Raw genomic sequence first — 23,507 nt, 5'->3', positions numbered from 1 at the left:
GAGCAAACTCACCAGAATAAGCCTATCACTAACACAAATGCAGAGAGAAGCTGAATGTGAGATGTAGCAATGGCCTCATTGTTACTTTTGATCTGGCTAGGGACAGGACTCTGCCAGGGCTGCCATAGCAGGTCCTGACAGGGTTTGGAGAGGAAACACTGCCGCGTAGTGACAGAAGGCAAAACACCAGTGTGATTGGGAAATGGCAAGGCCGGAGCAGAGGACGCTGATTGCCCCAGGTGCAAACTCAGAACTAAACTGCTGGGTACTTTTCCACAAAGAGTAAATGCATATGTCCTTTTGAAAAGAATTTAAATTGCACATTTAAACCCTTTCAAAATCTTTTACATCTACCAGTTCAATCATCTCACCCCCTGGAAATCTGTCCTTAGAAAATAGAGAAGAGGAACATGTACAATACTGCTCTTTGGAACATAATTTATTTATTTTACCTCTTAGATGAACCTCAGGCTTGTAGGTTGGGATTCATCATAATCTTTCATTTATCACACGCTTTCATCATTAGTCAATGCTTGACCCTTTACAGTTTAACATATTTCTTTTAATAAGTATGTTAATAATATAGTAGGCGCCCAGCCATAAGAACTAAAAAGGAAGAAAGTGCATAGAAAGAGATCCACAAAGAAAAGGGGCTTAGACACATGACAAGGGTGACATGGCAGGTGACTGTAAAAGGAAGGTCCACTTAGAACATGGGCCTAGAGAGGGACCAGCAGATGGCATAATGGTTATGTTACTGGACTCCCACATGGCCAACCATAGTTCGAGTCCCAAACCTAGCAGCTTAAAACTCAACACCAGACACATATGTGTGCATGCCCAAGATCCCGAGGAGAACGGAGGAAAAGGAATTGTGGTGTGACCATCCTCTCAAGAGGTGATTTCTCACTTTCTGTTTCTGTCTCTCTCTGTCTCTCCGGCCAGCACATGTGTCCTATTGCAAAAATTTCTCTAAAAAAAAAAAAAATTAAAAAGGAAAATGGGCCTAGAAACACTGATTACTTACAAGAAAAAAAGACACTAAAATCTACCTTTTTCATACACATTACACAAAAATAAACTCCATATATTTTTAGATCTCTGTCAAAAGCAACACATTTTAAAAATGTAATAAAATAAAGGCACATTTTTTTTTCCTGACTTTGGAGTAAAGAAAGGAGATACATAAAACATTGACCGTAAAAAATACTGAAAATTTAGAATGGAATTAAGAAGTACAGATTCATTAACAGATACCTTAAGGAAAGTTTAGTTGGCAAGCTATAGCCTGCGAGAAGATATTTGCCACAAGTCTATTTTTAAAGGATCAAGAATATATCATTGACAAAGGATTAAAACTTTCTATCAAGAGTGTGTAAAACTTGCCTACAAGTCCATAATAAAAAAGGACAAAAAGCAGTAAAAGTAAATCCAAAGGCACAGCACAAAACATGAAACACAAATGGCTAGAAACATCTAAAGAAATTCTGGTATATAACCAGGAAATGTCAGTGACGTCTAAAATCAGGAAACTATTTTACATGTAATCCATTAGACAAAAGTCAAGAGGTCTGGTATTGGGTATGATTTATTCAACACCCTATCAATACAATTTCTTCTCTGCTGCTGCTGGGTGGATAAATTGGGACCACTACTTCTCACCCCTCTGACATGATGTGTTAGAGCTGAACATGTGTTTATCCTACAATCGGGTAATTCTACCTCTAGATATATGCTCCCCTCCAAAAGATATGTGGCACTGTTGGGGAAAATAAAAACTCTGTTTATATTACAAAAACTGTAAATAATCTAAATGGTCACGTCAAGAGACGAAATAAGTAAATTGTAATAAATTCATATAAGATACTGCTGAGCATTAAAACATGAATGGGTTACAACCATATGCAACAGCACATGTCAATTTTAATAACATTGTGTTGAGTCAAAAATGTAAATACCGGGTGATAACATATGGAGTGATATTTTAAAATAAAATTTGATATAATCAAATACCATATGGCTTAGGCATAATAGGCGGTAAAGTTTTTAAACTATGTGAGTGAATAGTAAACACAACATTCAGGACAGCACTTGTTTTTGATGAAGATTCAAAGGATGGGACATGGAGAAGAAATTTATAGTATTATTAATAACAACCCCAAACCTGTGCATATGAGTTGAGAATAAACAGTCAGACTGAGGATGAAAGTCCATCCTTTCATAAATTTATACTTATGTTACATGGTTGTTATATGACATTAACATAAAATTGAGTTGTTTGTAATAAACTGTGTAGAAACTCCTTACTTTAAATGCATTAGTCTGTCATTCTTGTAGCACACCTTCAGAGTGTACTACAAGAGGGACCAGCAGTTGGTGTAATGGCTATGTCGCTGGACTCCCATGTAGCCGACCGCGGTTTGAGTCCCAGACCCGGTGGCTTAAACTCATGCCAGGCACGTGTGCTTGTGTGCCCAAGATCCCAAGAGGAGAATGGAGAAAAGTGGAGGAGAAGGGATTGCAGCATGGCCATTCCCCCCTGGGGTGTGATGTCTCTCTGTCTTTCTGTCTTTCTGGTGAGCGAAAGCACCCTATAGCAAAAACCTCTCAAAAAAAAAAAAAAAAAGAAGAGAGTGTACTACAAGAAAGTTGCATGAGATCTTTTTGTATTGTTTGGTTAATCTGTATCTCCAGTGCCTAAGACAATGCTTGGTATATACATAGTACTCAACAAATATTATCAAATAGATAAACTAATTAACACTTGATGGTTATTGGGTAGAAATTAGGTAGCAATGGCAATGAGGTCTATTGAAGGATGTTATAGAAAAAAGCCAAATGCCAAGTTAAATTTATACCATGATCATTTATAAATTAGCTCATATTTTAATTCTCAGCATGACACTTACCAGTGTCTGATGTTTTCCCTTATTTATTTTATGTATTTGATTATTTATTAAAATTATGCTAACATGTGAGGCACACAAGAACAGGGACCTAACCCTTTTTTGCTCACTGTAGAATCCTAATGCCTGTAACAGTGGTGGCCAGAGAGTTGTTGTCAACCAGCATTGTTGTGTGATTGAAAGGAAGAGTACGTGTGGGCAAGGACAAGGAGGAAAACACACTCACCTGTACACACAGTGAAAATAAATGACCTACTTTATTGGAATTCTGAACTTTTTATTTGGTTGCTTTTTAAAAATTATTTTTGTGATACAATGTGTGCCAGGAATGGAAAAAAAAATCTTTGCCATGCTCTCATCAGTTTGAAAAATATCCTTGCCAGGCTCTGCATCAGTATCAGTATGAAGCACAGAGGTCACCCAAGGTACTTTTTACCCCAGAAGTTGGAGACCTGAAAGGATCTTGCTTGAAAGTCTTGCTTTATAATTTACACAGTATATTCTTGGTCTTTTTATAATAGCTCATAATGAAATGAACTACTGTAATCTTTCATATTTTCTGTCTTTCCTCATTTGAAAAACTTTCTTTATCCTCAGACATCTCTTTAACATTCTTATCATAAAAATAGCCTTAAAAGTTTTGAACTGTAGAAAGGAAATCAAAAACCCTACAAAGGGCTTTTTTCTTGGTAGTGTAGACCACATTTTTGCACATGCAAGAATAAGAAGACTTTGTTAACCAGTTGTCATTTTTATCCATCATCTTAGAGAAAACATCCCTATACTAAATCACTCTGTTTATGATCATTTGCAAAAACACGTTAGGATCCAACAAGCTAATATTGATTGCTCACTCCCAAACTGTTTCTGAATCGTGTTTCTGCTTGTTGGTTGGGACTGGAATATGACGTCATCCAATCTTGGATGTTGCATTTGGCGAGATTCATGGCAGGCCATAGTAATGGGATATTTTTTCTACCACTTTTGTTTCAATAGATTTATCATGTGTTCGGAAAAAGAATGATAAAGGGCCAGCAGGTGGTGTGGTGGTTAAGGTGCTAGACATTCCCACATGGCCGACCACGGTTCCAGTCCTAGACCTGGTGGCTTTCTTCCTCATATTCCCTCTCTCTCTCTCTCTGTGTGTCTCTCTCTGGTCAAATTAAAATAAATGAATGAATAAATAAAATTAAATAAATAACTAAAAAAAGAATGATAAAGGATGGATTTCTGGTGAAATAAACCAACGCCCAGTGTTTCTAAGGCCTTGAGATGTGTAACCACATCCCATGGTATATTTGATTTACACATACACTTTTGGCTTGTATATATGTGTATGTCACTACACGTGGGTATGATGAGTTTACTTACATGTAGGAGAATATGTTTTAATATATTTTGTCATTGTCTTTTTGTTTATCATCTCAAAGAGGCCTAAGCTGATATTCAAGAATATTAGAGTCTCATTCTGCTTCAGTTTCCAAATTTCCTACTATCTGCAACAGAAATGCATATTTTATTTAACTACCTATGAAATGGGAATATTCAATCTGACCATCTAAAAACCGAAAGTATAGAAGGTTAATAACTTTCCAGAACATATTTTCATCCTAATGCTCAGGTGAATGGGCCATGGAGCACGAAATGAAACCTTAATTACTTTTTTTCTTTCTGGCTTATCTTGCGATCCATCTGGCCCAATGGAGCCTAAAGCACATTGAAGCCAGTCAGTCTGTCTCAGTTAGACAAGCAGAAAAATAATGTAAGTCTCCATAAACTCCTATGCACTCGACTTACTCCATTAGCGAAGTCAATGAGCTCAAGCTCAAAATCAACACACACACACACACACACACACACACACACATACACATACACAGGTGAGCCTCGGAATGCCTCTTATTGACCTCACAAGGAAAGTTTATCCTGTTCTATCCTGACTATGCATTTCTTATCCTTAAAAATGTATAAACCCTTTTCTTAAATCTTGCAACTGCTTTTCTTTTTTTTTTTTAAGTTTATTTATATATTCCATGAGTGAAAGACACAGAGAGAAAGAGAGAGAGATACAGTATCACTGGCAGGGTCTTGACACCATGACCAACTCCCAGCTTCAGCCAGCTCAAGGTCATTGGAAAAATAAATTATAGGATGTCTCCAGAAGCAAACCAGTAACCTTCCCATGGAGGTCAGGCTCATAGAGCATCACCTTTTGTCACTGCACCCCCATCTGGCCCTGCAAATGCATTTCTTATCTTGTCCTTGGTCTTAGCTAGTTCTTCTTGGGCTCTTTGTAGCTGTGTCTAATAATTTTATAACAACACTTTGCATTTCCCAATAAACAGAGGGAGACTGAGAGGCTGGCATTGAGAAACTGAGAGTCTAGGAACACAGCAGTGCCAGGCCCTACAACTTCTATGTTAGGGTGCATGATAATCCCCGAAGTCCCTCTGTTCCCTGTTAACTAGGATGTTGATTCTCTAAACTCACCATTTTTGTCCTCAAATTTCAAAATCCTGTAGATCTTGCCTTATACCTCCCTCATGTCTAAAAGAATGTTCTCTTCTGTTTCAGTCACCTAGTTCTTATTGGTGAATCTCAAATTAAATATTTATTTCTCTCATTTAAAATTCTATCTTTTGTTAAAATACCAATTTCTTGGGACCTCATGAATTTATTCACAACTAGCACATAAGCCCTGTGCTTCCAAACCTCATATCTTCTATTTTTTGTTGTCAAAAATAACATGTGTCACATCAGTGGACAAGGTGGTGATGACAAGAGTGGACAGAATTGCAATGGCTCAATAATCCAGTGATTAAGGCAACTGGATCTCACATGACTGACTTCAGTTCAAGTCCTGCTCTCCACACTTGAAAAACACACTGGATGTGTGTGTGTGTGTGTGTGTGTGTGTGTGGTGTGTGCATGCCTCAAATCCTGATAGAAAGGAGAAATGGAGAAGGAATTGTGGCATGACCAAGCATCTCTTCATCTCTCTGGCAAGTGCAAAGATCCTCTAGCAACTAAAAAAAAAAAAAAAAAAAAAGAGTGGGCAGAGCAGAAGCACCAGCATGTATATCCTTAGAGACAGGGGTGGTGTTGGGACAAAACCCTCGATCATCAATATCTCTGTACCTAGGCCCTGAATCTCTGGATGTTGTTTGCTACCTATGCCATTGTTCTAAGACAAAATCAAAAACAGATGAACTGAGAATGCCTTGAGGAAAATAGGTAACCAAGAAATAATTTATGAAAAGTCTGCTGTGTATGTAATATAGTACCAGAATCCCAGAAAAGTTTAGTTCACATCAAGAACTCAACATGGGTTGGAGGGAGGAGCAGACAGTAGTACAACAGCAGAGTGCAAATTCTGCAAGGCACTGTCACACAGGACAGCTCCTTGTTCAAGTCTGGAGAGTTCCCTGAGTGCATAAGGTATGCATGTGATCATGATCTGGCCTTGGCTAAAGACCGGTTATGGATTACAACCCCAGAACCCTGTTGATAATATACTAAAAGGAGTAATCAGTCAAACTGATGTTTACCATTCACATGCCAAAATAGTATTCACAGGCTTTTAAGAAACTGTGACCTCAAGAATTTAAAGGAGAATTAACAAGCATGACAGTACCTTGAACAACACAGAATATTTCAATCAAGAACCCAGAATATTTCAATAAATTAAAAGACAGCAAAAAAAAAAAATTCTACCAAAAGACTCCCAAGGAGATTTAAGAATGGCATATGGAGCCCAGTCTCTGTGATATAGGCTGTAGCATATCTGACTACAGAGCTGGAAACCACATGTTGACCATGGTTGGAGTCCCTGGCCTGGTTGGCCTGAAATCACATCCCTCGTGTTCATATAACTAGAAACCTGGCTGGCTAGAGAACAGGAGAAAGGGATCACAGTGTGGCTGAGCCTTGTGACACATCTCTTTCTCTCTCTCTCTCTCTCTCTCTCTGTCTCATAACCCTCCTTTTTCTCTCCTCCTCCCCCACCATGCATAAACATTCTATCATGAATAAATACATCTTTAAAAAATGGCAGAGCTGGTAGCCTAGTGGTTAAAGGAACTAGATCTCACATGGTGGACTGTGTGGTTCAATCCCAGCCCCAACAGCTTGAAAACCAAGCTGGGCTTATGTGCACGGTGCTCAAAATTTCAACAGGATGGAGAAAGGATTGTGGCAAGCCCCATTCTGGGGTGCTTTTTTCCCCTCTCCCTTTCTCTCTGTTTCTCTGTCTCTCTATGGCAAGTGCACACACCCTCTTGTCATTAAAAATAAAATGGCATATGAAGTAGCCAATTTTTTAATGTACTGATAATTAGCTATCTCTGATAGAGTGGATGAGCTTTCAGAAAAGTATTGTTTTAGTAAAATATTAATTAGGCGCCAGCAGGTGGCATGGTGGTTAAGGCGCTGGACTCCCACATGGCTGACTGTGGTTCAAGTCCCAGACCTAGATGTTTGCTTTCTCACTGTCTCTCTATCTCTGGTTAAATTAAAAATTACTACTAATAAATAAAATTAAATAAATAATTCTTTAAAAAATTAATCATATTAGAGGTGGCTAGCCCTATCTTACAGAGGATTTTATAAGGAATCATTCTTCAGGAAGACCTCTTTTCTGTGTGAACAAGTGATATAAAAACCTCTTATCTCTTTGTCTTGCTGAAAGACTTTTATTTATAATATATTTTGGTCATGAAGTTTTTCTTTTACGTATTTATTTTCAGACACGTTGAGTCCATTCACCAGGAGCCCGTTTTTTCTTTCATATCTGACCACACTCTGCAGTATATTTTCTAATTAACTGGATTATTTTTTTAAAAGTTCTTAAAGCCAAAATTAGAAAAAAAAATAGCTTTTCTGTTTTTCCAAACTGACTTTTGTAGTTAAATTCTATCAGGTATTATTTTTAAGGAGTCTTTTTACATGAAAAAAAGTTTGTAGAAGCCTAAAAAGAATATGAAATAGTAAAAACATACATAATTTAAGTATTGACTGTTTCACAATTTGTAATGGTGCTGATGATATTAACATCTGAAATGATGTTTGGTTATTTTGTTTGGGGAAAATCAACATTGACCAGAAAAGCCTGGCACTCTGTGTTTGGTAAAAATACGATTGGTGCCCATTACTACTTACTAATTATTTTAAAATGTTCCATTTTGAACACAAAATAAAAAACTTTTTCTTTTTTTTGTTTTTAAATACCAATTTCCCTCAAAGAGGTAGCACTTGTTTAAAATTTTATACCTTAGGGATCAGCAGATGATGTAGTGGTTATATCGCTGGACTCTCACATGGTCGACTGCAGCAGCGTAAGCTCACAGTGCATGCCCAGGATCCCAAGAGGAGAATGGAGAATGGATTGCAGTGTGGTCATCCCCCCTGGGGAGTGATTCCTTGCTTTGCTTTCTGTCTCTCTGTCTCTTAGGCGAGCACATGCGCCCTATAGCAAACATCTCTCTTAAAAAAAATTATATTTTAGGATAAATATATGAATTAATCCCTTGCTTTTTTGCAAATGCACTTTGAAGAGATACAAAATTAAGACATTAAGCTCTGAAAGAAACAAGTGAAAAGATATATAGTGAGGAAAAAACTTTAAGGTTACCCAGGGAAAACTTCCTTAATGATTTTACCTAAATCTAGGCCTGGTCCTAATTGTTTAATTAGTTTTTGCTCTTTGTCAGTCAAGTTCCTAGCTAATAGCTTAACCATTAAAAAATGGTCATTAAAAAATGTTCAGATGGCCCGAAGGTGACATGGTGGTTAAGGTGCTGAACTCCCACATTGCCAACCATGGTTCGAGCTCCACCCAGTGGCTTGAAAAATTATACTAGGTGGGGGCCAGCAGATGGCATAGTGGTTACATCACTGGGCTCCCACAGGGCTGACATCAGTTCGAGTCCCAGACTGCTGGCTTGAAACTCATGCCTGGCACATGTGTGTACATGCCAAGATCTTGGGAGAATAATGAAGAGAAGGGATCACGACATGGCCATGCCCCTAGGAGGTGATTTCACACTTTCCCTGTCACTGTGCCTCTCTCTCTCTCTCCCTCTCTCCAGTGAGCACATGAGCGCCGGAAACTGCTCGGCTGAACACATCTTTCTGAGTGGGAAAGGCTATGGATTAGAAATAAATGCAATAACAAAGACACACAAGTACAGAAAAGAGAGTAGGGTCGAGTGGGCCCAACTTCTCTGATGGAGAAGCTGTGACCTTGAACCGGCCTCAGATTTACTCTTTTAAAGGGCAAAAAACAGGGTAAGAGGAATGAAAGAAGAGGGAATGGAGTGCAGAGCCAGTTGCTTTTGGATGTAAATCATTTGAAGATGTGAAAACAGCTTTTGCCATGTAATTTCTCTGATCTTCTCGGGAGAATCTGATACACACATGTAGCGTCCTTTAGCCTCATACTGCCCAGCAGTATCAGGTATTAACAACAACAGGAAGATAACCAATAACAACAGGCAGATAGCTCTTTCATATAAAAATGCTTCTCAATAGCCATTGCTAGAGTAGCTCACGGAAGCGCATTTCTGCATGTGTCTAAAGGTCACGTTTTCTCAGATTGCCATTCTATACACATATGCCCTAAGAAAAAATCCTTTTAAAAAAAGAAAGAAAATCATACCACGTGTGTGTATATGCATGCCCCAAATTCCAGGAGAAGAATGGAGGAGAAGGGATTGTGGCGTGACCATCCCCCCTGGGGGGTGATTTCTCTCTTTCTATCTCTCTGTGTCTCTTGGTCTCTTTTTGGTGAGTTAATGTGCCCTATGGTGAAATAAAAATTCAGCCAGTCATCATTAACAGACCTTGGTTTACTGTCTAGAAAAACGACCCAAAGTCAAGCTCATGGGTCAAAGGGTTATATTTGAGATAAGAGTTGGAACCAGTGGATGGCGTAATGGTTATGTTGCTGGACATGGTTTGAGTCCTTAACCGGGCAGCTTAAAACTCATGCAGGGCTTGTGTGTGTGTGTGCCCAAGATCCCAAGAGAAGAATGAAGGAGACGGGATTGCGGTGTGGCCATCCCCTCGGGGGGCGATTTCTTGACTTTTGTTTCTCTGCCTTTCACTGTCTCATGTGCCCTATAGCAAACACCTCTCTCTCTAAAAAAAAATAAATAAATAAGGGACCAGCAGTTAACGTAAGGGCTATGTCGCTGGACTCCCATGTAGTTGACCGCGGTTTGTGTCCCGGACCTGGTGGCTTAAAACTCACACCGGGTGTGTGTGCTTTCATGCCCAAGATCCCTCAAGGAGAATGGAGGAGAAGGGATTGCAGCGTGGTCATCCCCCCGGGGGTGATTTTTCGCTTTCTGTCTCTCTGTCTCTGTCTGTCTGGCGAGTGTACGCGCCCTATAGCAAAAACCTCTTGAAAAGAAAAAAGAAAGAAGAGAAAAGATATGAGTTTGACTTAGACTCAAAATAGCTGTGTACAAAACCACCCTTACCTCTAGAATGACCCCAGGTAAAACAAGGCAGATTGTCTTTGAGCAATCTCTAGAAAGCAGTGATTCATGCCTCTTCTGTTGAGATACTTTTATCAGCAGCTGCAGCTGCAATTGAATTCTGGGGAAATACCAAAAAGGGAGACTAGGGATGCTTTTAATACTTATTTTGTTTTGGTTTTACTAATTTATTTTGGTCTTGATACACAAGAAGGCACTTAACTGAGAAGATTATTTATGTTCATATTTTAAATAAATAGATGCATTATCTTTCCACAATTGCAACCATGTACTGCTATGGTTATTTTACTTTTTTTTTTTCATTTTTAAAGGTTTTTACCATAGGACACATGCGCTTGCTGAAGAGAGACAGAGAAAGAGAAAATGAGAAATCATCCCCTGGGGGATGGCTACTCTACAATCCTTTTTCCTCCTGGAATTTTGGGGATGCACACACATGCACCCAGGATGATTTTCAAGCTACCAGGTCCAGGACTTGAACTATTTTCAGCCACGTGGGAATCCAGTGCCTTAACCCCTCGCCACCTGCTTATTTTACTTTATATTACTCTGCAGGCCACTTACCAAGTACAGATATATGAGGCTTGCTAAGAAGCAGGTCTTCCTTGCCAGAGATAGGACGATGAACAAAATGAGTTGATAGATCTCTTCCAAAAACTGTATGTGCTCCCTGAATTTGCTGCCATTCACTCATGGGAAAGGTTTGTCTCTGAATGTCTCAAAAAGACCCTCCCAGCAACTAAAAGGCCTGCAACCACAGGACTCTGATATTTCTCTGTTAACACAATGCCATATTCACAGATGAGGAAGAATGTCAGCTGACCCACAAGTACAAGTTATCTTCTTCCCTCTTGCGTGTTCTACCAAGGTTTTTTCTCTCTATTTATTTATTTATTTATTTATTTATTGAGAGGTTTTTCGCTATAGGGCGGGTGCACTCGCCAGATAGACAGAGAGATATATAGAGACTGAAAGTGAGAAATCACCCCCCAGGGGGGATGGTCACACTGTAATCTCTTCTCCTCCATTCTCCTCTTGGGATCTTGGGTACACGCACACGCACCCGGCGTGAGTTCTAAGCCACCGGGTCCAGGACGCGAACCGCGGTCAACTATGTGGGAGTCCAGCAACATAGCCATTACGCTAACTGTTGGTTCCCTCTTTTTTTATTTTTTATTTTGAGAGAGAGAGAGAGATTTTTGCTATAGGGCATGTGCACTTGCCACAGAGACAGAGAGAATGAAAGTGAGAAATCACCCCCCAGGAGGGATGGTTATGCCACAATTCCTTCTCCTCTATTCTCTTGGGATTTTGGGCACACACACACACACACACACACACACACACACACATGGCCAGCATGAGTTTTAAGCCACAGATCCAGGACTTGAACCACGGCTGACTATGTGAGAGTCTAGCAACTTAACCATCATGCCATCTGCTGGACCCTCTACCAATGTTTTCAAAGTCATTTTGGTACTTTCTATTGACTAAAGGACACTATAACACACTTAACCGTTCATCCTCTCCCATTCTTTTGGCTCATCTATGGGATGAGTCTGATAACAGTCAAAAATACATTCTCTGTGCCTGTGCCAAAAATTCTTTCCTAGTGTTTCCCTTCAATTCCTTTTCTTGCTTCTAAGTGCCTGTGATTAAAATCTTCCTTATTAGAGACTTCCGAATCATAAGCAACCCTTCACTCCCACTTTACTTTGGGACATTCTCATGTATGCTGAGGAATAGTTCAATAATCTTGTTTTAAATATTCATGAATATTCTTTTTCCATAATTATTGGAATTGATTAGTAGTCAAGAAGAAATAATAGAAAAATTAGTCTTATATAGATTGACTCTTTCAATATCTTCTTCCTTTAGCAGTTTCAGAGATACCCAGTAAAACATATAGTTCGTCACCCTCAAGAGCAAGCTCAACACTTGATGGTGAGTACTTGGGGAGGATTTAAAGACATGAAAGATAGTGGTCTCTTTATTTGGATAGAGGTGGAGAAACAACTGATAAGAAATCGATCTCAGATAGGTATTTGAATGTGCCTCTTGATGAAAAGGATAATGAATGAAACTAAAGTTATCTTTAGCTCTTCAAAAAATATAGTCAGAGACTAAATATTAGATTGTTCTCTACATTATTTCATAAAGAAACCTACACACTGTCATTTTTTGGGCCAGTTTCATCCATGAAAAATGCATTTCAATTTTTAATTTACCATTGAAATATGGAAGGATTAGTTAATATCAATTTGTCTAGTCTATGTTAAAAAGGAATTTTTATTGAGCTTATCAAACACATTGGAGTTAGAGGACTAAATATGTTCACCCTCTGACTTTCCAATAACCTGGGAAAATAGGTTCCCCCTCATTTTTCCATAACCCCAATTTATACATCTTCTCTTACCACTTAAATTTTCATGGAGCTTCTCTAGAAGACATTATTTTGTTGGTTGAAAGTATACATCTTATCTCCTTTTTCTTTAAACCTACTGAAAGTTCCTCCCTTTGGTAACCGTTACATAGATTCCACACTCCCAGCCTTACTGTAAATTGGTCCCTAGTAAACTTTACACATACTTTAAGAACATTCCAGCCATTCAATTTGAGCTTTTTTCTAATAGCATTTGAAAAACAATATTTTTTTTTCTTTTTTTTTTTTTTTTGGAGAGGTTTTCGCTATAGGGTGCGTGAGCTCGCCAGACAGACAGAGAGAGACAGAGAGACAGAAAGTGAGAAATCACCCCCCAGGGGGGATGGTCACGCCGCAATCCCTTCTCCTCCATTCTCCTCTCGGGATCTTGGGCACGCACGCACAAGCGCCCGGCATGAGTTTTAAGCCACCGGGTCCAGGACGTGAACCGCGGTCAACTATGTGGGAGTCCAGCGACATAGCCATTATGCTAACTGCTGGTTCCCGAAAACCAATATTTTTAATACCTATCAGGTTGTGATGGCTGTTAAGATTAGTTGAAATCTCCCCTTTATATCCTTAGATGAGGTCTTCACCAGCACGACCAGGGCACTTTCAGAAGTTCTCACAACTGCCAATGGATCTACTAAAAGAAATCGCATCGTTATCACTGGTGAGTCATTTGTCATTTTTTTCTTGCTATGTTTTGTTCACTCAACAAATACTTATTGAGTGCCAAACATTTGCCACGTGCCCATGCCAGTTGTTGACTATGCAGAAAATTCCCGAAGATTATAATGTATTAGAGATAATAAATAATCACACAATTAAATGTATCTGTGACAAGTACTGTAATAAAGTGTTGTTGGAGTCTTACAGAACGACCTGGTTTTCATTTGAGACTAGGAAAGGGTTCTCTGAGGATATAATATTTAAAATAAAATATAGAAAAAGAATAAGAATTTGTCAGATGAAAAATAACAAGTAACACTTCAGACTTGTGAAAACACACTCTGAGAAATAGATTGTTGGAATAAAGAGTATTACTATAATTCAACTAACAACATTTTGTCAATGCAAAATATAATCCCTTATTTTGTATCCAAGAGAGCAAGGGATGCAGTAAAGTTGGGGCCTCCCAATGTGGGTCATGACTGTACATTCACAGGCGTATTCTACTCTATCACTTCAGGGAATGTTTGCTTGACTAGTGAACTGTCTGCCTTGGAAAAGAACTTGTTTCATCAAAAGTCAGACAGTGTTCAGGTCATTAGTGTCATCCTGTACATATAATGTCACTAGAGCTACAAAACGAGGAATTCCCAACATTTTAAGATATTGGTGCCAGGGGCCGACCACTTGGCCTAGTGGTTGAGGAGCTGGGTCTCACTCAGCCAACTACAGTTGACTCCTAGCCCCAGAAACTCAAAGAACACACCAGGAATGTGTGTGTGAGTGGCCCAAATCCTGACTGGATGGAAAATTGAGAGAAGGGATTGCAGAGTAACCAAGTCCCCTCATGGGCCACTTTCTCTCTCTCTCTCTTTCAAGCAAACATGCCCTCTGAAAATTAAAAAACATAAAAAGATGTTGATATTACTGCTGTAAAGAACAGTTTACTTTAGAGATCAGTCAAGATAAGATCTCTTCTTTTCCACTAAAACATACCTGAAGGCAATGATGTTACTTTCTATACGTAGTTGGAAGAGAACTAATAGTCATCGATGTAAGATCTATGTAACACCTTTTGTTTTTCCATTTCTCTAAAATTTTGGAGGTGAAATGCAATCTTACCAGAGCCTAATAAGTTTTGGCTTTGATTAAAATAGAACTTTTTCCAGTCCTTAGTTGACCACCTGTGATTGTTTCTTTTGTGATCACACTAGAGATTTGAGCGTCCATGAACTCTATATACATTGTCTATAGAAGGTGCTGCATGGTTGTGTGTTTTAGGATTATGTGGGCTTTTATGCTATCTTCAGTCTACTCAACAGGGCCAAGGTAGGATGAGTATCAGAAAGACCTTGAATCCCTGTGTATGTGTTCTATGGAAAGGAAGAATCTTCAGCACTGATAACCGGTGCTGACGTGATAATGCCACACATCTGAAGTGCACACTGTATATAATAAAGAAATGATTTCATAACTAATATCTAAAATCCAGTTCTTTGATTTGCATTTTCTGAGGCTTCACTGTATGAAAAGCAGTGTAATAAAAATTGAGCAATAAAAGAAATCAAAAAACTTTGTCTTCACCTTCAAACAGGTTACCATCCAGTTGAAACCATGAAAGACCAACCTAGATAACTTTTTGCCCAAATGGTCTATATAATTTATCTAAAGATCTATCTATAATTGGTAAGGAATTTCAGGAGAGTGTTGTTAAAAATAGCAAAAGCCTGAAACAATTTAACCATCTAACATGAAAAGACCAATGAAATAAACTAGAGCAGATCCACTGGGGAAGAATCTAGTCGTCTAATAAAATGAGATTGGTCTCTATGCACAGCTACGAAAAGTATTCCAAGATTTTTTTTTTTTAAGAAATGATGCCAGAAACAGAAGAGTGTGGATAGTATGCTCCATTTGTAATAAAATGTATATATATTCATGATACATACACATGTTAGCATGTTCATAGAAATTCTCAGGCAGGTTATATAGTAGTTAAAAGTTATTGCCTCTTGTGTGGGTAACAAGACGTAAGCACATCCCAAAGCATGATTATAGTCCATGAACACCTCCATGGCCCTTGGAGAGCACGCTTCAGGTAGGAGAAATAGTTCAATTAATTCCGTTTTTCAAATGCCAGGGTTTGACATAAAAGGTCATCTCTCTTTGTGCCCTTTTCAGGTACTGTGATTAATAAGCCCAAAGATGGAATGTCCTGGCCAGTAATTGTAGCAGCTTTGCTCTTTTTCTGCATGGTATCATTTGGTATTGGAGTGAGAAAATGGTGTCAGTACCAAAAAGAAATGTGAGTATACTACTAAGCTATGTAGGAATTGATCATTTGCATCCTAAAATATTTACTCAGCCCCAAATATTATCACTATCTAGAGTTCTCTGATACTTTAAGAAGGAAATAAGGCCCACAGAAGCTCAGGGAGGCTATAGGGTTTTTCCAGCATCACACACTTGGAATTAAATGCACGACTCCTGACTCAGTCTCCCTCTCTGCCTTGGCCTACTCAAGCTGTAACACGTCAGAAGGAGCAAGTCAGTGGGCATGAAATGAGAATGGAGCCTCAAGTCACCTCAAAACAGAAAGTGCCTTTTCTTTTAATCTTCATTATTTTTTTCATTTTCATGCATCTCTGCCCTGCCTGGGCTCAGCTGGGCCTAGATGCTCAAGTGTGAAATTGAGTGAAAAAGGTAATTTTAAGAGAGTTCCGCTACTTTTCATCAGAGTGGACTTTTAATGCCCTTTCCCTTTTTTCCCAGGGGAAAAGAAAGTAAGCTCTGGCTTCTCTCTCTCTCACTGTCTTATTAAGATATTATCCAAAACCCTACTCCACTCAGTGGTCTGAAATAGCATGTAGGGTTAAACCTTCCTTTTTTGACTTGCTATGTTGGATCATTCAGAATTGGGCATGGTAAAAGGAGAGCCCATAATACACAGAGCTGATCTTGCACATGTCTTACTGCTACTGTGTAGAAGTAAGATGATATTGACCATTACAAATATGCTCTGCTACTTTTTGTAGAGTATGTTTAAAGACTATAAAACCACACACAGGGAATATTTCATGATGAATGAAGCACTAAACCAACCAGTAGTTAGAAATTCTAGATTATTTTTTTAGAAAGATTTTTGCTATAGAACACATGCCCTTGCCAGAGAGACAGAGGGAGAAAAAGTGAGAAATCACACACACACACACACACACACACACACACACACACCTGCCCCTGGGAGGATGACCATGCTGCAATACTTTATCCTTCATTCTCCTTTCAGGATTTTGGGTATACATGTACGCATGCCTGGTATAACTTTCAAGCCACTGGGTCCAGGACTTGAACTATGGTCAACCATGTGGGAGTCTAGCACCTTAACCACTATGCCACCTGCTAGCTCCAGAAATTCTGGATTCTTATTCAAGGACTATACCATGACTACCATATGACCTTAAGAAAATAATAATTTCTCTGAAAAAAAAAACAACAACAGTACACATTTCTTAGAATTGTGTACACCTTTTGATAAGTAAGTCTTCATTAAGGAATTAAAAAATTAGGTAACAAATATTAGAGATCTTTATGTTCAAATGAACAAATGGGAATCTGAACTGATTATTTGTAATTGCTTTGTATTAAAATATCTATGTTATATAGAATAAGAAACAGTCTCTCTTTCTAGATGTCTGGATTGACAAAAAGGTATAAGGCATTTGAGACATGTACACAAAGATTTCACAGATGTATTTTTGTTTCTTGGTATCATGAAAGCTGAGCCATGTATACAGCTAAATCTCACACTAACCTGGATGCTTAGTGCATTTCAAATGAGAAATGAGTTGCGCTAACATAACACAGTGCTTTGTACAAGGACGGCTGTAAGAATATCCACTGATTTAAACAAAAAGGGCATCCAACCAGTGCCAACCAACTTGGGGACTCAGATGAGCCTGACTCCCACCTCAGACATTTGCTCACAGGGTACAATGAGTCCCCTCCTCCTGAGAGGAGAGTTGGCAGAGGGGCTATTTGAAAAGCTTTGGTCTTAAGTTCTAGAATTTCAAGTTTTTATCTCTGAAGAAATGCTTTAACGCACATGAGAAGATATTTCTGTTAAGAGACAGATGTCATGGAGAGTATCATTTCTGGTTAAAAGACTTGAATTGATGGTCTGGTTTTCTTAAGCAAGTTGTGTAAAAACTCAGAGCTTCAGTTCTCTCTGTAGAATGATGGCACTATACCCAATTCCTAGATACAAAATAAACAGCGGTGTAGTGAAAATGCTTTGCAAACTGTAAAATACCATTTAAATAATAGTTAGCAGTGTGGTCCTGGTGTTCCAATGGCTAAGGCAGCTAAAAACACAGTAAAAATTAAGCTGTGTTAAGCCAGCAACAATTCTGGAAGAACTAGAAGGGTGTATCTCTCATCAATTTGTCTTCCCTTTAGAGAAAAGAAAGAAAATATGGGAGCAGCAGATGGCGTAATCGCTTTGTCGCTGGACTTCCATGTAGCTGACTGCGGTTTGAGTCCTGGACCTGGTGGCTTAAACTCATGCCAGGCGTGTGTGCGTGTATGCCCAAGATCCCAAGAAAAGAGTGGAGGAGAAGGGATTGTGGCGTGGCCATCCCCCCAGGGATGATTTCTCGCTTTCTGTCTCTTTGTCTCTCTCTTTCTGACAAGCACATGCACCCTATAGCTAAAACCTCTCCACAGAAAAAGAAAGAAAGAAACCAAATAGGCCAGCCTCAGCGGTGGAGCAGTAACTCAGCACTCTGTGGATGTTGAGATCACTTAGAAGGTCCTGGATTCACATACCAAAGTATGTCTACATAAGTGCCCATTATTTGGGCTGTCTGAAGATAGGAGTGAATCGTGGCAAAGACCCTGTTTGGAATGACTCTCTCCCTCAAAATACATAAACATTAATAAACTTTTAAAATATTTTCATTAAATTACCATTTTAAAATACACACATATTTGTATTACTCTCTCCATTCCTAGCATTGAAAGAGCAATGTTTTTTTTTTTTTCTCTAGCATGGAAAGACCACCACCTTTCAAGCCACCACCACCTCCCATCAAGTACACCTGCATTCAAGAGCCCATTGGAAGTGATCTGCCTTGTCATGAGATGGAGACACTCTAGTCTTTGAGACTGGGCCATACAGCAGAACTCTGCTAGAATCCTATCAAGAAGGTAGACATTGTGCTTGTTAATATAATCTCCTCCAGCCAAGCCTCTGCTGCAGCTGATAGCAGATGTCAGAAGTGAATGACCTGTTTCTCCTCAACTCGCCCTCTCTTATCTGCATGTGCCTAAAATTTAAACAGGAGTTAAGAATGTATGTCATGCTCATGCCCAGTGCGATCTGTAGAGATTTTCTTGCTTATATAGGAAATGCACATTAGGCTTCAGTCATTAAAAAATACTTAAAGTGTTTTCATTTTAATTTTCTGACTGAGAGGACAGCAATCATTCTAAACATATGTCTATACCAGATTCTCTTCTTGTGGACAGCTGCCAACATTTTATGTGCCAAAATTCTGAGAATTTCTGAGTCTTGCATTCCCCAAGAAAATTATGACAAGAAGAAAATATAAATGTTCCTGCAAGGGTATAAAATAATAGGGAAGTATGGCTAATCTTCATATTTTACCATTTATTTTTGCTGAAGAAACGCAGAATAGCTTGCATAAGAACCACAATTTTTAAGGGAAATTTTCGCTATAGGGTATGTGCACTTGTCAGAGACACAGAGAGACAGAAAGTGAGAAATCCTCCTCTAGTGGGGATGGCCACTCTGCAATTCCTTCTCCTCTCTTCTCCTTGTAGGATTTTGGGCACATACTCACGTATGAGTTTCAAGCCTCTGGGTCTGAGATTTGAACCCCAGTCGACCATGTGGGAGTTCAGTGATATAAACATTACACCATCAACTGGTCCCCAAAACCACATTTTTAGTCCTCCTTCACCCTTTTTCCCATCACGTTCAGCCTAGGCTTCTGATGTATGGACCAAGATGAGAAGGGATCAAAGAGACACCTAGTTAACCACCAAGTAGTCTAGTAGATACAAGACCTTACTGTCTATAAAGTTATATTAGCTAAGAACGGTTTCATTCTCAGTTTTTCCTCTCAGTGTGTACACATCAAACTAGCATCAAACCATTACATAAGTAATCAGGCAGCTAACTCTAATCCAATTCACCGAATTCACATTATATTCTTTTCATGTGGGAACTTTTTCATTCATTCTTAGATAAAAACAGGAATGTTTTTATCTATCTTGAAACACAAAATAAAAAGCCTAAATCAGGCTGGCACTGATAAATTCACTGTGCATCTACCATTTTTTTTCCTATGTAGTGCATGCACTCACTGGAGAGACAGAGAAAGAGAGGGAAAGTGAAAAGTCACCTCCTCCTTCCCACAGTGGATAACCATGCTCAATCTCTTCTCCTCCACTCTCCTCTTGGGATTTTAGACATGCATGCACATGCACCTGGCATGTTTCTCAAGCTACAGAGTCTGGGGCTTAAACCACACATTGGGTCATGTGAGATCCATCTGCCTTACCCATTCGATCACCTGGCCGACCCTCCTACCAATCTTTTACAAAGCAATTCAAGCAGAATGTAGAGGTACCAGAGGAAACTTTGTCATACTGTATATTCAGCAACTGTTTGTGAGTTCACAACTTACTAATTCCCTTTGTTCCCCCAAACTTCCCTGTACTTTCTGCTCCTGAAAGGAAGAACAGATGTTGGCAGATATAATAATAGGAAAATTATGTATAGACTTTAGTTCCAAAAGAAACCTTTAGTTCGTTTTCAGTATACTATCCTCGACTCCACATGAGAATAACTTGGAGAGTGTCTTTTGTAAACATCATGGCTATCCCACTCTAGTTCAATTAATTCAGAATCTTTGAGGGGTGAAACACAAGCATCAGCATTCTCTCATGATTCATTGTTCAGCCAAAGTTGAGTACTGCGAACCAGTGGAAGTTCTTTTTTATTGATCATAATCTTGGAGAGGTGCTTAACTCTTGTGCTGGACAGCCTCCAACTTGACCTCTAATGATTCTTGCATCCTGCTATTCACAACCTTATAGAATCCCTTCCAACAGTGTATAGAACTGACTTGTGTAACCCAAGGCTGGTGTTACAGTGAGGCAAGTAAGGTGACAAGGTGCAGATTTTAAGAAAGTATTCACACTCAGGGGCATGCACTTGTGCAATCTTAAGAGTGAGTGCCAGTCCCACCTCTAGTATAACCATTAAGATACTGCAAAAATGACCAGTGTGACTTCAAAGGCTAGGTCATAAAATACATTATAACTTCTGACTTGATCCTGTTTGATCACTGGCTCTGGGAAATGCCCATTCCTATTCCATGAGGACACTGAAGCAGCTATACTGAGAGATCCACCTGTCAAGAAACTGAGGTCCCTCGTGAATGGCAAATATCAACTTGCCATCCAGGTAAGTGAGTTATCCTGGAAGCAGATCCTCCAGCCCTAGTCATGTTTCCAAATAACCTTAGCCTCAGTTGATCTTTTAGCTAGGACTGCATGAGAGTCAGAACCACCCACCTAACTCTCTTCTGAATCTCTGATCCACATACACTAGGAGATAATATTTACTTCTTAACATCACTAAGTTTTAGTGTAATTTGTTTCATAGTAATAGATAAATCATACATCTCTCAATAAATGCAAGAACAAACTGTTTGACTTCCATTGTTATGCTAAATTCTCATTAGTTCTCGAGAAACCAAGACTAGTTTTATGTACATGACTTGTTGCTTTATCTGTATATTTATTTTCAAATAAAAGTTAGATATCAATTATTTGTAGAAGTCCTTGTGATTTTCTTTTACTCTTTAAGAAGCAGAAGTACAGGTGGAAGTATTGAGGTAAAACGTAACAGAAATACGGAAATTGTTTCAGTTAAAGGAGAGACAGTTTTGCAGGACAAAATAAATCTCTGTAATTTTTCAATCTATCACAATGACAGGTGTCTCAGTGTTTTTATATGAGTTCTCCTTCGAAGTACCTTCTTTTAATCTTGTGAGTAAATTCTGGTGAGCGTTTGCAAATCCACCTACCAATTGGATAGAGTGAACAGCTGTGTGTCCATGAAGGGATGCCCAATCAGTGGTTCTGAGGAACCTTCCAAATTCTGCAAAGTAAACGAGCTCCAAATGCATCCAGGTGGTGCTATGAGCTTGACTTCCCTCATTTGACGAAGATGACATTTCATCTGCACCTTAAACTGTGTGCAGATAAACTTGAACAGCCTTTTTCAAACCAGCATCTCTTCTCCCTAGAAGTAGATTTAGTTCTGTCTCACAGAAATAGCAATACTAGACTCTAATATTTAAAGTTCTGCATGTCTTTATCACCACCATTTAGTCTGAGAAGCCATGACTGTATTACTCACTTTCAAAGCACTATATATTAGATAACATTTTTATTCAGAAACACTCATTTCCTGCCCCAGCCTCAGTGCACTAAACTGCACCACAGCTGAACCACTGGTTTAGATCCTACGCAGAACTAAAAACATGCTAGGTACATGTAGGGCCAAGATTCTGATGAGCTGGAGAGCTGGGAGAATCATGTGAAATCATCTTGTCCAGATTGCCTCTTTCTCCCTCTCTCTGTCTCTCTCATGCATGTACATGTGTTCTCTCTCATGAATAAAATAAATAAACCTCAATACAATGATTAATTTTCTTACCCACCAGCACCAGCAGTACACCTTTACTTTGGTCTTGGTTACATGACATGTTTTGGCAATGGAATATCATAGGCATGACTAACGCTAGGCTTGAAAAGCTGTTTGTGTGATTGGAGCTCCTTCTCTTGTGCTCTGCCATTGCCATGAGAAGAATGGTTTCAGGCTAGTCTACCAACGACAAGAAGAGTCATGGAATATAGCAGAACCAGCCAAGACAGGTCCAGTCCAGCTTGACAAACCTCAACGTACCTCATAAGTTAAATATCGTTGAATGCCACTGAAATTGAGTAATAGTTACTTGGCAATACTGTAGTTAGCCTTTCCATGCAGGTCCAGAGGTAAAGCATATTTTGGTTCATATACAAGTGCCTAAGCCTAGAGATAAAATGTGTTTTAGTTGGGTCAGTCCTGTGACCCAGTGGTTAAGGGAGACGTATACCACACAGCCAACAAGGTGGTTGGTCCTGGCAGCTTAAAAAACAGCTGAACCAGTGGAAGTTCTTTTTTATTGATCATAATCTTGGAGAGGTGCTTAACTCTTGTGCTGGACAGCCTCCAACTTGACCTCTAATGATTCTTGCATCCTGCTATTCACAACCTTATAGAATCCCTTCCAACAGTGTATAGAACTGACTTGTGTAACCCAAGGCTGGTGTTACAGTGAGGCAAGTAAGGTGACAAGGTGCAGATTTTAAGAAAGTATTCACACTCAGGGGCATGCACTTGTGCAATCTTAAGAGTGAGTGCCAGTCCCACCTCTAGTATAACCATTAAGATACTGCAAAAATGACCAGTGTGACTTCAAAGGCTAGGTCATAAAATACATTATAACTTCTGACTTGATCCTGTTGGATCACTGGCTCTGGGAAATGCCCATTCCTATTCCATGAGGACACTGAAGCAGCTATACTGAGAGATCCACCTGTCAAGAAATTGAGGTCCCTTGTGAACGGCAAATTATCAACTTGCCATCCAGGTAAGTGAGTCATCCTGGAAGCAGATCCTCCAGCCCTAGTCATGTCTCCAAATAACCTTAGCCTCAGTTGATCTTTTAGCTAGGACTGCATGAGAGTCAGAACCACCCACCTAACTCTCTTCTGAATCTCTGATCCACATACACTAGGAGATAATATTTACTTCTTAACATCACTAAGTTTTAGTGTAATTTGTTTCATAGTAATAGATAAATCATACATCTCTCAATAAATGCAAGAACAAACTGTTTGACTTCCATTGTTATGCTAAATTCTCAT

The 23,507-nt window shown here is 39.1% G+C and overlaps 1 protein-coding gene across 1 annotated transcript in view; it reads left to right on the top strand.

The window, feature by feature from the left end:
• Positions 1 to 20,487, top strand: part of CD96 (CD96 molecule) — a 92,581-nt gene extending 72,094 nt beyond the window's left edge. Inside the window, 4 exon segments of the mRNA XM_006155148.3 lie at positions 12,284 to 12,349; positions 13,411 to 13,500; positions 15,681 to 15,804; positions 18,548 to 20,487. Of these exon segments, the coding sequence (XP_006155210.1) occupies positions 12,284 to 12,349; positions 13,411 to 13,500; positions 15,681 to 15,804; positions 18,548 to 18,656 (389 nt within the window). The 3' untranslated portion in view covers positions 18,657 to 20,487.
• Positions 20,488 to 23,507: the final 3,020 nt, after the last annotated feature.

This window comes from Tupaia chinensis, unplaced genomic scaffold, assembly GCF_000334495.1.
Source record: "Tupaia chinensis unplaced genomic scaffold, TupChi_1.0 Scaffold000437_1, whole genome shotgun sequence".
Classification (NCBI taxonomy): domain Eukaryota; kingdom Metazoa; phylum Chordata; class Mammalia; order Scandentia; family Tupaiidae; genus Tupaia; species Tupaia belangeri.
The sequence above is the reverse complement of the archived record's forward strand: the minus strand, read 5'-3'. Positions and strand labels throughout refer to the sequence as shown.